This window comes from Ambystoma mexicanum, chromosome 4p, assembly GCF_040938575.1.
Source record: "Ambystoma mexicanum isolate Mex_15411 chromosome 4p, UKY_AmexF1_1, whole genome shotgun sequence".
Classification (NCBI taxonomy): Eukaryota; Metazoa; Chordata; class Amphibia; order Caudata; family Ambystomatidae; genus Ambystoma; species Ambystoma mexicanum.
In genome coordinates, this window is record NC_090927.1 from 1269268031 (window position 1) to 1269281929 (window position 13899).

General features: G+C 44.4%; 1 protein-coding gene across 2 annotated transcripts in view; it reads left to right on the forward strand.

Annotated features, from left to right (window-relative positions):
* The window catches only part of THBS2 (thrombospondin 2), a 389899-nt gene that overhangs the window by 160098 nt on the left and 215902 nt on the right, over positions 1-13899 (forward strand). For both annotated transcript variants that reach the window (XM_069606958.1, XM_069606957.1), the window contains exons 10-12: positions 1921-2094; positions 7054-7181; positions 7300-7452. In XM_069606958.1, coding sequence (XP_069463059.1) covers positions 1921-2094; positions 7054-7181; positions 7300-7452 — 455 coding nt within the window. The remainder of the gene's footprint in view (positions 1-1920; positions 2095-7053; positions 7182-7299; positions 7453-13899) is intronic.

The window sequence follows — 13899 nt, forward strand, 5'->3', positions numbered from 1 at the left end:
CCATAATATCCCCAACAAAAATATCGCCGTAGATATGGCCGTTTGGTTCGCCATAGGCGATATTTTTGTTGGGGATATTATGTGGGAGCGGGGGTTGCGGGGGTGTCCCCCACACATTAGAAAATGATGCAGGGGTTGTGAGGGTGTCCCCCGCAGGGTCCATGTGTGAATTTCGCCGCAAAAATATGGCGATATCTTTGCATTGCGATATTTTCGCACCGGAATTAACACATGGAACAGTTTAGAAGTGTTGGATTATGGTAACATGGGTTTAGCCTGGAGAAGGATTAGGTTTTCATCAGTATATGTAGTGCATAGTTATGATATGGTATGGTATGATGTGGAATGTATAACGCACCTGTACACAAGTGTTTCTAGGTGCGACAAGACAAGGAGAGGGAAGGAAAGGGATAACAAAATAACAATCTTACTAGGCCTTGTGTCATTGAAATTGCGCCAGTGCGGGGAAGAGGGAAGGGAAGAAGTGCCAGGGGGGAGGGAAACGGGGAAGTGCAGTTATCTCACAAGTGCAGCCAGCTCATAAGTGCAGAGAGAAGAGTTGCAGATACAGACCGTTAAGCGCTGGGGAGCCCGGAGGCAGTGCAAGGGCAACTGGAGATTCAGGAGCCTGGGCCCAAGTTCAGAGGGTGACCAGTGCACGGACCAGTCAGGTGCATCAGCAGGGGAGAGGAAGAGAGAAAGCGGAAGTGAAAAGGAAGGTCTTGAGTTGCTTCCGGAACGGAGGTGCTTCTGCTCAAGTTTGAGAGAGGCTGGGAGGCTGATCTAGAGGGAGGCCACAGTTCCAGTTAACAATCAAAGGTTTACGTGAAAAGTTTAATTACTCTGTTTTCTTTAAAAAAAACAGGTGATCAGACTATGGCCCAAATAATAAATGAAGACCCTTTTTGGGGCCTGCCTCTGTGTGTTTTTGCTGCTTCCACGTCCTTTCGTTGATTGCTTGAATACTGGCTGATCTGAGCTTCCGACTTAGTGCAGGATTGCTTTGTAATGTTGAGAAAATTACCGGTTTTTGGGGAGGCCGATGTTGATTGAATATTAGTGATTCTAGAATGCTCCAGTTTGGAGGTGTGGAAGAATCGAGTAAACCTTGCAAAGATGAATATTAGTACCTTTTACTGCATCACACATTTTGTAGAGAAGACTCGATATTGGTCAAAGAGAATGCCCAGGCACTATTTGTCTTAAAGGGGCTGTTCCCAAAATGATGAATACCTTCTCAGTGAGGATATCACTGATTCCTCGCTGGCATTCTGCACATACCCGCCCATGTCCTCTTAACAAAAACGAAAGTTAAATGTGTTTACATTAATATGCTATAGTTACCTGACTGCACAGCCACTGCAAGAAATGGGATTGATGGCTAGCAGCACTGTATCAGGGCAGGTGCGTCAGTATCACAATCAGCTGAGAAATAAGATCCAAATAACAACGGTGTGTTAGCCTAGACTCATTGCCAAATGACCAGTACGCTCTTTGCATCAAAATATAATGTTTCAAAATGCATTCGAGGAGTGAGACACGTCACAGCAACCAACAACATATTCCCAACTTTAAAGTTTGGAAACTACAAAACCTACTGGTTTTCAATAAACGTTTTATGTTATAGATATTATTGTGCTTTTAAGAGACCCTGTTTACTTGTAAAAAAATAATAATACAAAAAGGTACATTTTACCACCCCTTTAATGTAATCAAAACCATGTTTACAAAAATGTAGAATAATTCTGCAGCTGTGTTACAGGAATCCCTTTGCAGACATGTCTAACAATCGTGTGAGTAGGTCATATGTTGCAAAAACAACTAAAAATAAACTGCATGAATGTTGTGTTTCTTTGCTAATAGAACTATGGATTGAAAATCTTGTAGCTGTGGGGTAACTTTTTCCAATATCTCTTACAGTCAATGGACAATGGGGACCCTGGTCGCCATGGTCCAGTTGTACCGTCACATGTGGAGGAGGCCTGCGTGAAAGGTCCCGCCTGTGTAACAGCCCAAGGCCACAGTATGGAGGAAAGAAATGTGTGGGAGACGTCAAAGAAAATGAGATGTGCAACAAGCAGGATTGTCCGATTGGTGGGTATACACCTTGCAAAGTGTAGCTTGAGGATAAGCAAGTGCACTGAACACGAATACAATACTAAAATGCTACCAGCTGTTAGAGAAACAGCTATTTGCATATATGCCTACAAACATGCATGATTATGTACATCCATGCATGAATACATAAACACATGCGTGCATACCAAATAGAGACCACACAACCTGTGTAGGCCATTTACAGTATTTGCGTAATGGTTGGAAACTTGAAGACACAATTTGAATTCTACTGAACCTTACTTCCAACCTCTCTCATCATTCTTGATGTTATAACTCAACCCTTTTCTTTATAGAAGCAATGTTGCCATTCTTTCTGTCATCAATAGAAGTTCACCCCCACACCCCTTTCTTTGCAATGTCCCTAATAAAGGTATGGAAACACATGCAACACGTTTAGATGGAGTGGGCCTCTACTGGTTACCCTTCTGCAAAGGCTGAGAATATTGTTTTTGGTTATAGGGAGGTCTTACTTTGGTTGACCATAAATTGACTCACACTAAGTTCTTGTCTATAGTTCTCCTGTGTTGATCAGTATCAAAGATATTTACAACCATCCTCCTTCCTTGATCTAAGTTGAAGTGATATATTACATTTGTCTGACTTACCCTTCCTGTGGTTACACAGTGCCATAGGGGATCCATGGGTCGTATAGTAAAACAATACAGTCCATTGTCTTTGAACAGCTATATTAGTAATGCATGCATAACATGCAGTAGACATCTAAGGTATGACAAAAGGTGAAAAACATCACAATAGCACCTACCGGCCTCACACACAATCAAACTCACACCTACACCTGCAAGATGGAAGGAGCATTGTTTACCTGTAGCTGGAACAAAGTGGATGGAATAGTGGCTAACAAGAGAGCATTGAAATGGTGTAGTGGGGGGAGTAGAAGAGACAAATTAAGAAGACAGTGTTTTAACGCCCTCTTTTATTCCATGTCTGTATTAAGCAGTTGTGTTAATAAGCTTTGGAACATTAATCCATGGCTGCTGGATTTAACGGTGCTCTGACATTGGCTGAATAGTGTTTTGCTGTGACCTAGAAGCAAAGCAACTAATCATGGCCTGATTAGTCAGTGGGATTTTGACATTTCATACAGCAATACTCTGACAGGGGCATAATAATAGTCAACATATATTATTCATCATTAAGTGAAAAGAATGGCGAGATTTCTTTCAGAATGTAATTATTGTAAACCAATTTAAACATCCAGGTAAAATAGAAAAGATGTTGATAAAAACATTGATGATTCAAAGTGCTGTCAGATTTCATAATTATAACAGTATTAGTTTAAGGTATATTTTGTATATCAAGAACACGTGTTGTAGGTAAAGAGGAAGCTAGCAGGTATTTTTGAACATTCCAAATTTACTAAAAGAAGCGTTAGTGCAAGAGTAAGAAAGACATCTGCTTGTGACTTGTTTTAAAAGGCACATATTTTGGTCATTCACAGCGATTACCATCTTCAATATTCCTCAGTTGTGCATGGCATAAAATGTGCATAGAGACGCCAGTGAATCACTCAAAGAATTAAAAACATTCAACATGGCATGAGCATATTGCTCGAGAAGTGACATTTCTCGTGACCGGGTTCCATAACCGGGAGGATAGCTCAGTGGCAACGTGTTCACCTTGGAAGCAAGACAACACGAAGCAACACAGGTTCGATCCACCGGGTCCGTGCTTAGAAACCTCTGGGTATTTAAGTGCCTTATAAATATGAAACTAAAACTATTACGCAACTAAAAAAAAACAATTCCTGTAACAGCGCCTCGATGCTCGCGGGCTGTGTGAGTGCTTTAAAAATGCAAATAAATAAATAAAATAACAAAAAGTTGGACATTTTCATTCCGAGTTTGGAGGTATTCATGGTGCTATAAGCGCCATGGCTGCCTCGAAACCCGGGTCTGGTGTCACTGAATGGGGACTTACCAGGTCATTCCAACCTTGGAGGACCCGGAAAATTCCTCGTTGCAGGAACCATTCCCCATTCCCATTTGAGCCCCCATAGGGCTCAATGGGAATGGGGAAGGAGCAAATAACGGGCCCGCTGATAGTGGGCCCGTTTTTTGCTCCCTGGTCCCTTATCATGTCCCGCTAAGAACGGCTGGTCAAACCAGCCATTCCTGATGGGACCCGCTAAGGGACCTCGGAATATGGCAGTAGGGGCTTAACGGCACCGGCATCCTGACCGGTGCCGTTAAGCCCCTACCTCCATACTCGGAATGACCCCCTATGTGGTATTCCATTTGAACCAGTTCCATTCCTGGTTGAAAGACTAACAATGCATTATACTGGCTGAGCAAATGGCGGTCAACTGTGTAGAGAATCCGCAAATCCCTTCTTAGGCTTTGCTGCTTTCAGGGTGTGCACCTCGTGTGCAGTACCTGTTTCAGTCACTCACTGAATACTGACATCGTTTCCCACTCCCACTCCGAGGATACATAGGATAGGCAGGCATGCATAGTAAGTTACTAACCACAGAGTAAGCGATCTAGATAACATTTCATGTCCCCATACGGTCACCTTGCATTGCACTGCTTATGTGAGCCATAAACATCTTTCCATGTGCCATTTTAAGTCATTGCAAGTCATTTTACCACCACACTTGCGCTGGCACGTTGCTTACTGGCTAATGTTTGTATGTTGACTCTTCTGTTCTCTGCCACACGAAACACTTGCAGGTGTGCACTCACAGGGCCTCATTAGACGGTAGGCGGTAAACCATGGTGCTATTAGCACCATGGTTGCCGCCGGTACCATACCGGTACCACCATGGAGAAAAGGGGAATTACCACCCTATTCCAAGGTTGGTGGGGCGGTAATTCCCCCTTTCTCATGGCCCTTCCCCATTCCCATTTTTGCCCCATAAGGCCAATGGGAATGGGGAAGGGGCTGATTACGGTACCGGAAATTGCGGTACCGTAATTATCACCAAGGTCCCCTTGCGGGTCTCAACTTTAATGGCTGGGCTACACCAGCTGTTAAGGTCGGGTCCTGCAAAGGGACCTCGTAGTAAGGCAGTAAGGGTTTACCGGTACCGGTGCCCTTACCGGTACCGGTAAACCCTTACCACCTACCATGTAATGAGGCCCAAAATGTCATGGTGAACACTTTTCAACCTATGTAGATCAACTGCTTGCCCGGTCCTTACATTCCTATTACTTTTGGGTGCAATGAGATGGTACATATTCCTGCAGGATTGTTTGATAAAAGAACTTGCATATCCCCCATAACCATTACTCGTTTTTTTATTTTTAGTTTGTAGGGTTTCTCAGGCCCCGTGAGGAGTGTATGTATGCATGCAAACAATACAGACCATGCTAGAGGTGGTGCAAGAAGAATTGCTTGCACATGCTGCTGCAGCTATGATACATGTAGGGCCTGATGATGCGTTTTGGCGGTAGTGGTGGCACATCTGGTCATTCACACTGCCGGATGATTGACTGCACCACCAAACCACGAGTTTCATTACTGAAATTATGATTTCACGCTTGATTTTGTGTGGAGGTAAATCTGCATGCCTATTTACCACCTGCACATTTGAACATATGTGGTAAATACCAGACCCAATGGAGTGCTATGGGACTATGCAATGCTTACTAACAGAAAGATCATCAATACTTAGAATCATGCCGACCTTCTGGGTATCTACTGCAAGCGGCACCAGTAGACGAGTTTGGCGGTATTTCCGGATGTAATACCAGCAAACTCATAACCAGGCCTTGTGGCTTAGTTACAGGTGTCCATTTGTTCTGGGCCCATTAACGGGGTTAGGTTAGTGGGATCCCAGTTACATGGCACACATCAAGTGCATTATCATGAGTACATGTGGAATACGTGTGTAACTCTCATGAAACATGCATGCTTTGAAGACATCAGACCATGCAAAGTGAACTGAATGACCCCCTGACTGCGCACGCCCTCAATGCCCACTTGATGGGGCCCCATGAGGCAGCTCACAACTCTAAGTGCACTTCCATCAATCTCTCAGAATAAATCGAAGCTTAAGACCACCCACATCTGATACAACCCTCACACTCAGAAGGCAGTCTCACACTAAATCACACAGTGGTGGTTCTGCTTCCCATGGTGTGCATAGTACATACACCATCAATCACCTACGCTCTGTTGTCACCCCCACAACCCCTCCTTTGAAAAGGGCACTGGTCATTAGCAATTGGAATTAAAAGTCAGAGTGGGCAAATCAGTGTGGCCAGTCAGATGCCAACAAGTGCAAGGGGTCAGACTGGCAAAGTGATTCCCTGATGTCTGAAACACGTCGTGGTCTCTATTTAATTCTGTAACACGCTGGAGAAAGTGTAGATACTTTTCTAACCTAGAATAATATGAGATGTCATTCAACTTGCAGGAGATATTTCACTAGAGCCGTTGCCCAAGCACACCCCATGCAACCACGACTATCCCTTGACAAATTCGACTTTCCCCTTCAGCCCTTATTAAAGTATTTCCTCCTCTGTTTTATCTCGTTTTATGTGCGCCCTCAGTCCTACGGGCCAAAAATTAAAATAAATAAATACATCCTTTAAAATGGACACGTTTAATATATTCCATATTTGGAGAGCACATTTCATTCCTGGTGCATTTACCCAGACACAAGTAGAGACCCTCGGAAAAAATAACGAGAAATTTGCACGCTATGCTGGTCTAGAAGTAACATAGCAACTATCTCTGAAAAAAATATGAGACAGTCTTTCCTGACACACATTCCTCCCGCTAGGAGCGTTCACCTATGTCACATTTTCTGGGTGGCCCGCCATTGACGGTCGGATAGATTTTCAAGTTATTCTGAAGGTAAACAGTCGAGTGACCTCTGAGAAATCTTGCTTCTTCTGGCGCTGACAGATTGATGGTGCTTTAACCCCGGAGTCCAAGGTTGGCTTGTAATGACTGCATCTCTGTTCCCAGATGGCTGCTTGTCCAATCCATGCTTTCCTGGGGCTGAATGTAACAGTTTCCCTGATGGGTCCTGGTCTTGTGGGGCGTGCCCAGTTGGCTACATTGGGAATGGCACATTCTGCGAGGACCTGGATGAGGTACGTGGATTCGTGGCATCTGTCGCTGGCCCTGTCCAGGTATCATTTGAGAATTGCATTCCAGAGGGAAAGCTCATTCCTCGTTCTGAGTTCTTGTTTGTTTGTCGTCCCACACTAGTGTGCATTAGTTCCAGATGCTTGCTTCACGATGAATGGAGTCCATCGTTGTGTCAACACGGATCCAGGCTTCCATTGCCTTCCCTGCCCGCCACGTTACAAAGGCAGCCAGCCATACGGAGTGGGTCTTGAAGTTGCCAAGAAAGACAAACAAGTAAGTGAGCCTAAAGCTCAGTGTGCGTGGAGGGCTCAGTGTCAGGGGTCACAGATGTGAGTGGACATTGTCATAAATACTACACAACAGAAGCTCCGAAAAGTGAGACATGCATCACCTCAAAGGAATTAATGCACATTTGATGTCATGCAAACTTAATTAAAATGTTCTGGATATTGGAATTGAAGCGCATTCACCTGTGACTGGTAAGCACATTACTGAAATTGTTTTAATTCTTTTTTTATTTATTTGTTTATAACGTGCTGCTAGGAAAGATTTCTCTTTACTGCACCTTTCCGTCCATCTTTATGGAACCCCCAAACTTTTTGCTTTTATTTGGAATCTGACCTGGACTTTTTACAGTGCAGTGAAGCCTTAAGCTTTACTGCACTGTTTTCTGCTCATGTGTCATGGGGAAACTGACATGTCCTTCAGGTTGCCAGTACTGGGAAACATTGTTTCCCTTAGTTGTGTTACTGGGTTACTACTTTTGATTACTTTTATATCACTTGTGGTAACTTTTTATCATTGTACAATGCAGCATACACTGCAGTACAATGGGGTACGTTCTTGTTTTGCCTTAGACTAACACTCAGATGATTTTTGGTTACTCTAGGTGTGCTAAAAGGATAAGCTGGTGGCAGCAGTGACTTTTTCCCATTGTTTGTGTCTTTTTGTTTTGGCTTTACTATGTTTACTGCGGGTGGCTAATAACTGTGGCTTCTAGTCAAACATGGCCGTGCTACAAGATTTTTCGCTTGTCCTTTTGCCATATTGTTCTTTAGCCTTCTTCCTGGCCTGAGAGGCCAGGAAAATCATTATAAGGACTTCCAGTGCCTGGGAAAGCAGGAGCTTTTGGCGGACTACTGGAGGGCTGTGTGTGTTTGCTGGCAGGATGTGGGCTGGGACTGTCACGTTCCCAATCCACAAACTGGTTTCAGTGTGTCTGAGTGGTATGAATGAATTTTCCTGCCAGTGGTTTTGATTGGACCACTGCTGGGGAGTGTGTGTGGGATGGTACTGTCATTGGCTAGTGAGGGTAGCAGCTCTTACCTGGCTTTTAGGATAAGAAGAGGACCCCTGCACCATTCCTCAGAGATCCTGGAGAAAACTGAACAGGCCAAGAATCCTATCCAGCTGTGACACTTGCAAAGAAACCGGAGACCCGTAGGAAGGAAGGCTGGCTACCAACTTCTGCTGCTGTCCTGGAGGAGCCCTGTGTTACTGAAGATCTTTAGCAGTCCTGCGAAGGAGCTGTGACCCTTGGAGTGGAGGGAAGATCCATTCCTGACGTCTGCTCGTTACCGTGCAAAAAAGAGCCTTCGGAAGTGTCCCGGGACCGTCTTGGGGCTGATGAGCTCCAAATTTGGGCTACTGTGCTGCTGGCGTCACCGTTCTGAGTTTCGACCTGGAACTTTAGGGATCTTCAGTGAGCTCTACGAGACCCATCTCTGCCAAACCTCGGCATCCTAGCACCAATGGGACCCGAGATAGAGGGGAATGTCTGACCGCAGCAGTTGAGTCCCTTTGCGTAGCTGTGTTGCGGTGACCACCATCCAAAACTGCTTCCCTGACCCGAGTCCAGTCCTGAGAGGGGTACTGTATCAAGTTCTGCTGCATTCTTCATTCGAGAGTCCTTGCAACAGTGAAAGACACTCACAGAGATTAGCTAGAACCTGCAACCCCTGCAAATTGATGACTGCGGCTTTCTGCGCGAAAAGCAACCTCGGACCCTCTTCCCAATAAATAATAATTGTATTTCTATACATCCTCTGTAAGTGTAATTTGTGATTCCCATTATGTGAACTCATTGTGGACCCTTTATAAGCTCAGCACCTCTGAAGAACTTAGCCTAAACCACCTGTCACTGCTACCGGAACTGGTTTGGCTACAGCTCCCCAGAGTTGTCCCTGTCACAATATAGGTTGGCCTTCTATACACCTGTCCACCAGGCCAGAGTATAGAGAATCAGTCCTAACATCTGCCAAAAGCCTGCAGGCACCAGGGCGCACCATAACACTTAAGAAAAACATGTACAAGACGGGGCAGCAAGAAGAGAAGAGCAGCAAAAGCTGGACGCTTATTCAAACATGAAGGTTTTCAACCGCTTCCAACATTGAAGCAGGTTGTTTTCCTGCTGCAGATGTACAAGTAGAGAATTCCAGGCACTAGGAGCCATATTGGAAAAAGGTCTTCCATTACTCATAGCTCACCTTATTCTTGGGGATATGAGCAAGCAGGTACCTGTGGACCTTAGCGCTTTTTTGGCTCACGTTTCAAATAACTTAGAAAATTTAAAAAAAACACAATCAAACAGACATAATTTGTATCAAAATGTGCAGTCAATCAATTATAGTGTACATATAGATGTCAAAGTAATTGAAATTCCCAGTCAGTTAACACATGAGATAATTGATTATTGTCAGCATGTCTTGGTGTGCAGGCTTCATTATCTAAAGACCGGCAGTTACTGACATCACATAGAACACATTCTCATTATTACACCTTTGGCGGCACAGCCAGAGAGCTTGGCAGCTCACGAGGAGAGGTGGTATTCTCTGCCCATGTCCTGAAGTGGGAGTAGCGGGGTGCTAGACAAGAGCAATTCTTCGGCTGCCTTCCTAGCCATACAACATTTAGCAGAGGGGCCAGACAGTCATTTGTGACCATGGATTATCAGGGAGGCACGCTCACCTTCCTGTGTAGAGAGGAGTGGAGAAGGAGTAAAGCAACTCTGCTCTCACTCGGACCCAACCAATTCCTCCTTCTCTGCATACCTGGATATATGATGGCAATACTGGGCAATGGTATGAAAACCTGGCAAGTAGCATGCAGATCTCAGCATTCAATGGCAATAGCTTTCAAGTGTTGTGAGAGTCTGGTCAATACAAGGCTACACATGTCAGTACCTGGTATGTGGTTCCAATACCTAGGCCCTTGATGGGAAAAACTCTCATATGGTGTGAGTACCTGAGAATTTGATAACACTAACTGGCAAATGGTATAAATACCTTGGGATCTGATGGAAAAAAAACCTTTTCAAATAGTGTGTGTTCCTGGGAATTTGATCAGAATAACCTGGAAATGATGTGAGGGTCTGGGCAAATGATGGCAAAGCCTGCAATGTCATGGAAACACCTAGCCATTTGATAATATCGTATATCTAATATCTAATATAATTGTCAGAGGTTATTGGAAATATGATGTCAATAACTGGTAAATGGTGGGATTACCTGGGCATGTAAATGCCGGATTTTGCAAGTTGTGTTAGTAGCTAGACATAGGATGGCAATAGCCGACCGATGATATAAGTACCTGGCACATAATGCCAATAGCTGCAAATGGTGTGAGTACGTGGACATATGGTACTAGTTCTATAGAATGAAGTTTCCCTGGGGATCATTTAAATGTATTCTTCACTCTTTGGGGTAATGTGGGGTACAGTAAAATCCAGTACTGAGCTCCAACTGAGGCTCAATGTACATATTTACGCACCATTTCGGCGGACACCAGCCGCAGGCACGGCCGCCCAACCCCACCCGCCTCCATTCACCAAACTAAAACACGAAGAAGAACATCTCTGCCACAGCTATGTCCTACGCCAAAAAATGTGGTCTAGATGGACACATTGCAAGTCTCTCATACTCGCCAACCCTCCTGACCACCTCTCAGCACCCATTCACATGCCTGACCATCAAAGATAGGTTACTGAGGCCCAACCATCGCACCCAAATCCCTAATTTGGCCAAATGCACACACGCGTTCTAATCCTTCGAACACATTTTCCCATACCTTGGACTTCGGTCCCCCGAGGGAGTTAACCCCATAAGCGGGTCGAGGCCATACTAATGGGATAAAGGCGCTTTATAAATGACAAATGACTACTACTACTAAGTTACAAAGGAGTAGGGTAGCCCCTCTGCTGAGATCGAACATGGGTCAAATACCTTGTTCTATGGAATTTCTTCCACTCAGGAGGGTCTACAACCACGTTTTAGCTCACTGCACCATTCACTGTGTCGAAATATCCATCTGCATATCAGTCTTTGTCCCACCCACAAGGGCAGTCCAGCACCAAAATGCTAGGCAAATCTCCTCTGAACAAGCGTACCATCAGCAACCCGAGACATGTGTTTCAGCCTTGTTGGGCCTCCTCAGGGAGGTGAAGCTGCGCCTCTCTAAGACACATTGAGCAAGGAGTCCATGTCTGGGTTAACCTGGGTTACTGAGGGTGAGACCCCAAGTTTTACAAAGTTACAAAGGAGTGTGGGAGCCCCTCTACTGAGAACGAACATGGCTCAAATACCCTGAATTGAGAAGGGCATCTAGAAACATCTTTGTGGTTGTCGACATCGATGACTTGAATGGTTAGGAAGTCAAAATAAAGATCCCACAAAACAAATCCACCAAAAAGAGTTAGCTTGTTCCATTTCCACACTGTAAATGTTCTCTAGCCCTGTCACGCTCTCCCTCTTAGGCTATGAACAAAGAATTCTGTGTAGAATAAGACAATCAAACACAGGTGGTCGATGGAATCAAACAACACCCGCTATTGATACCTTCAAAAGAATGGAGAACTGTTGTCCCAAGTGATTTCTTAAAAATACATTATTATACTTTTTGCACCCTCAGGCAATGCAGGTGGCGGTGCTGCACTTTACAAAAACACAAACCTAACTGAGCAACTATTGATAATGTAAAGATAGGCAGGCCTCCTCTCGTCTGCATGTTCGATGCCAGTGCCAAAGGCAAGACACACATTTTAAAACTAACTCTAAAACCTAGATTGACAGTTTAAGCACAGATTTGTCACCCGACAAGTTTTGTTGCACGCTACACCTCTTTAAGTGTTATGTAATGTTATTATATTCTTATGGTGGGGTCCGCCGAACGGTAATCCAGTAACATATGATCATAGAAAACATCTAATAATCACATCTATCAGCACAAATAAACTATTCAGTTTGTGGTGTGCACTATACACATGGTAAATATGGTTATTACTGCTGTTATTATTTTATTAGTATTGTAATTGTGGATACTGTTCAGTAGAGGATATACAACATGGCAACCATCACAGCAGTGCCGCGTGGTGCATGCATATGTTTTGTTTTCCAAGTGTTCACTAGGAATTAAAATGGCGCAACGTAGTTCTGAGACTAGACGCTGAATGACATGCGTGTGAATAACGCTCTGCGAGCTAGCTCACTGATTTGCCGACCTACGCGGAATTGTATTGATTGAGGTCCACAAAACAACGTTTTGGGAGATTCAACGTGAAACATCCGAGGCTAGCCAGGTAAACAAGTAGGGCCCTGGGGGTTGGGGGGTGGGGGAGGGAAAGTTGCTGATATCTCTTATGCAATACTATAACATGCCCGCCCCATTGCCCTAGTGGTGTAAGGGAGATCCCAGCATGAAAGTGCAGCATGCGCTATAATATTTTCCTCTTTTTAGCACTTTTGCTCTGGAAAAAAAAACGGTTTAAAATATTCTTGCAGTACTGGGGAGAGAGACGACTATGGGGATCCATGGGTGATGAAAGCAGGCATTAGGGTGCATTAGGGCAGTGTGGGGGACTTACATACATCCTCGAAATTGACCTGTAAATATTTAAAGGCCAGTCAAACATTTGCCTCTGTGTTCTGCACATATTTGCGGGTCACTTTTTGGGGAATTTTAATTGCGATAAATGAGTGCACTAGAAAGTCACTAGTCTTTCAGAGTTGCACCATCCTGACTGTGCCTCCCGCCTGTGTGCATTAAAGCTGCACCGGGGCTAGTTTGAGACTTCCTAGGTCAGAGTTCCATGCTCCTTTATCTCTTGGACTCGCTGCTGAAACTTGGTGATATTTACTGCTGGATGGGATAATGATCTCACCCCAGCTCTATATCCCAAGAAAAAGATTACATTGGCAGATCTTAACAATGTTTGACTCCTGAAGTTCAAATTCAAAACAGTATTTTACAGGACAACACATAAGCTTAAAAGAGTTGCTCAACTGTTTCTCAATGTGAGAAACCCAGGCCCCTGACTCTGTTAGCTTTCAGGGTTATCAGTCTTTCCACGTGCCGACCACTAAGGGGTTAAGAGGCAGACCTAGTGGTCGGTTATTGGTATGGGTCGATGTCACTCTTTGCTGGAAGGTAGAGGTTGTGGACTCGGGTTCACCGAGTGTTGAAGATATGGTTGACCATGGATGGAGTGATGTGCCTCTTTAACCTGTATAACAGACCCTCAAAGGGCTTGCTGACATTGAGGTGCCTACAGAATTTGGATGATGCATTGTTTCCCTCTTTACCGTGCCTCTCCTTTACTATTGTGGTGGGTGATTTTAATCTTCAACTGGAACCCCAGATTGATCTTGTAGGAATTTGGGAGGACTAGGATGAGGCATGGGATATTCCGTCTCCCAACATTACTCTCCCTTGTTGTGTGCACTGTTT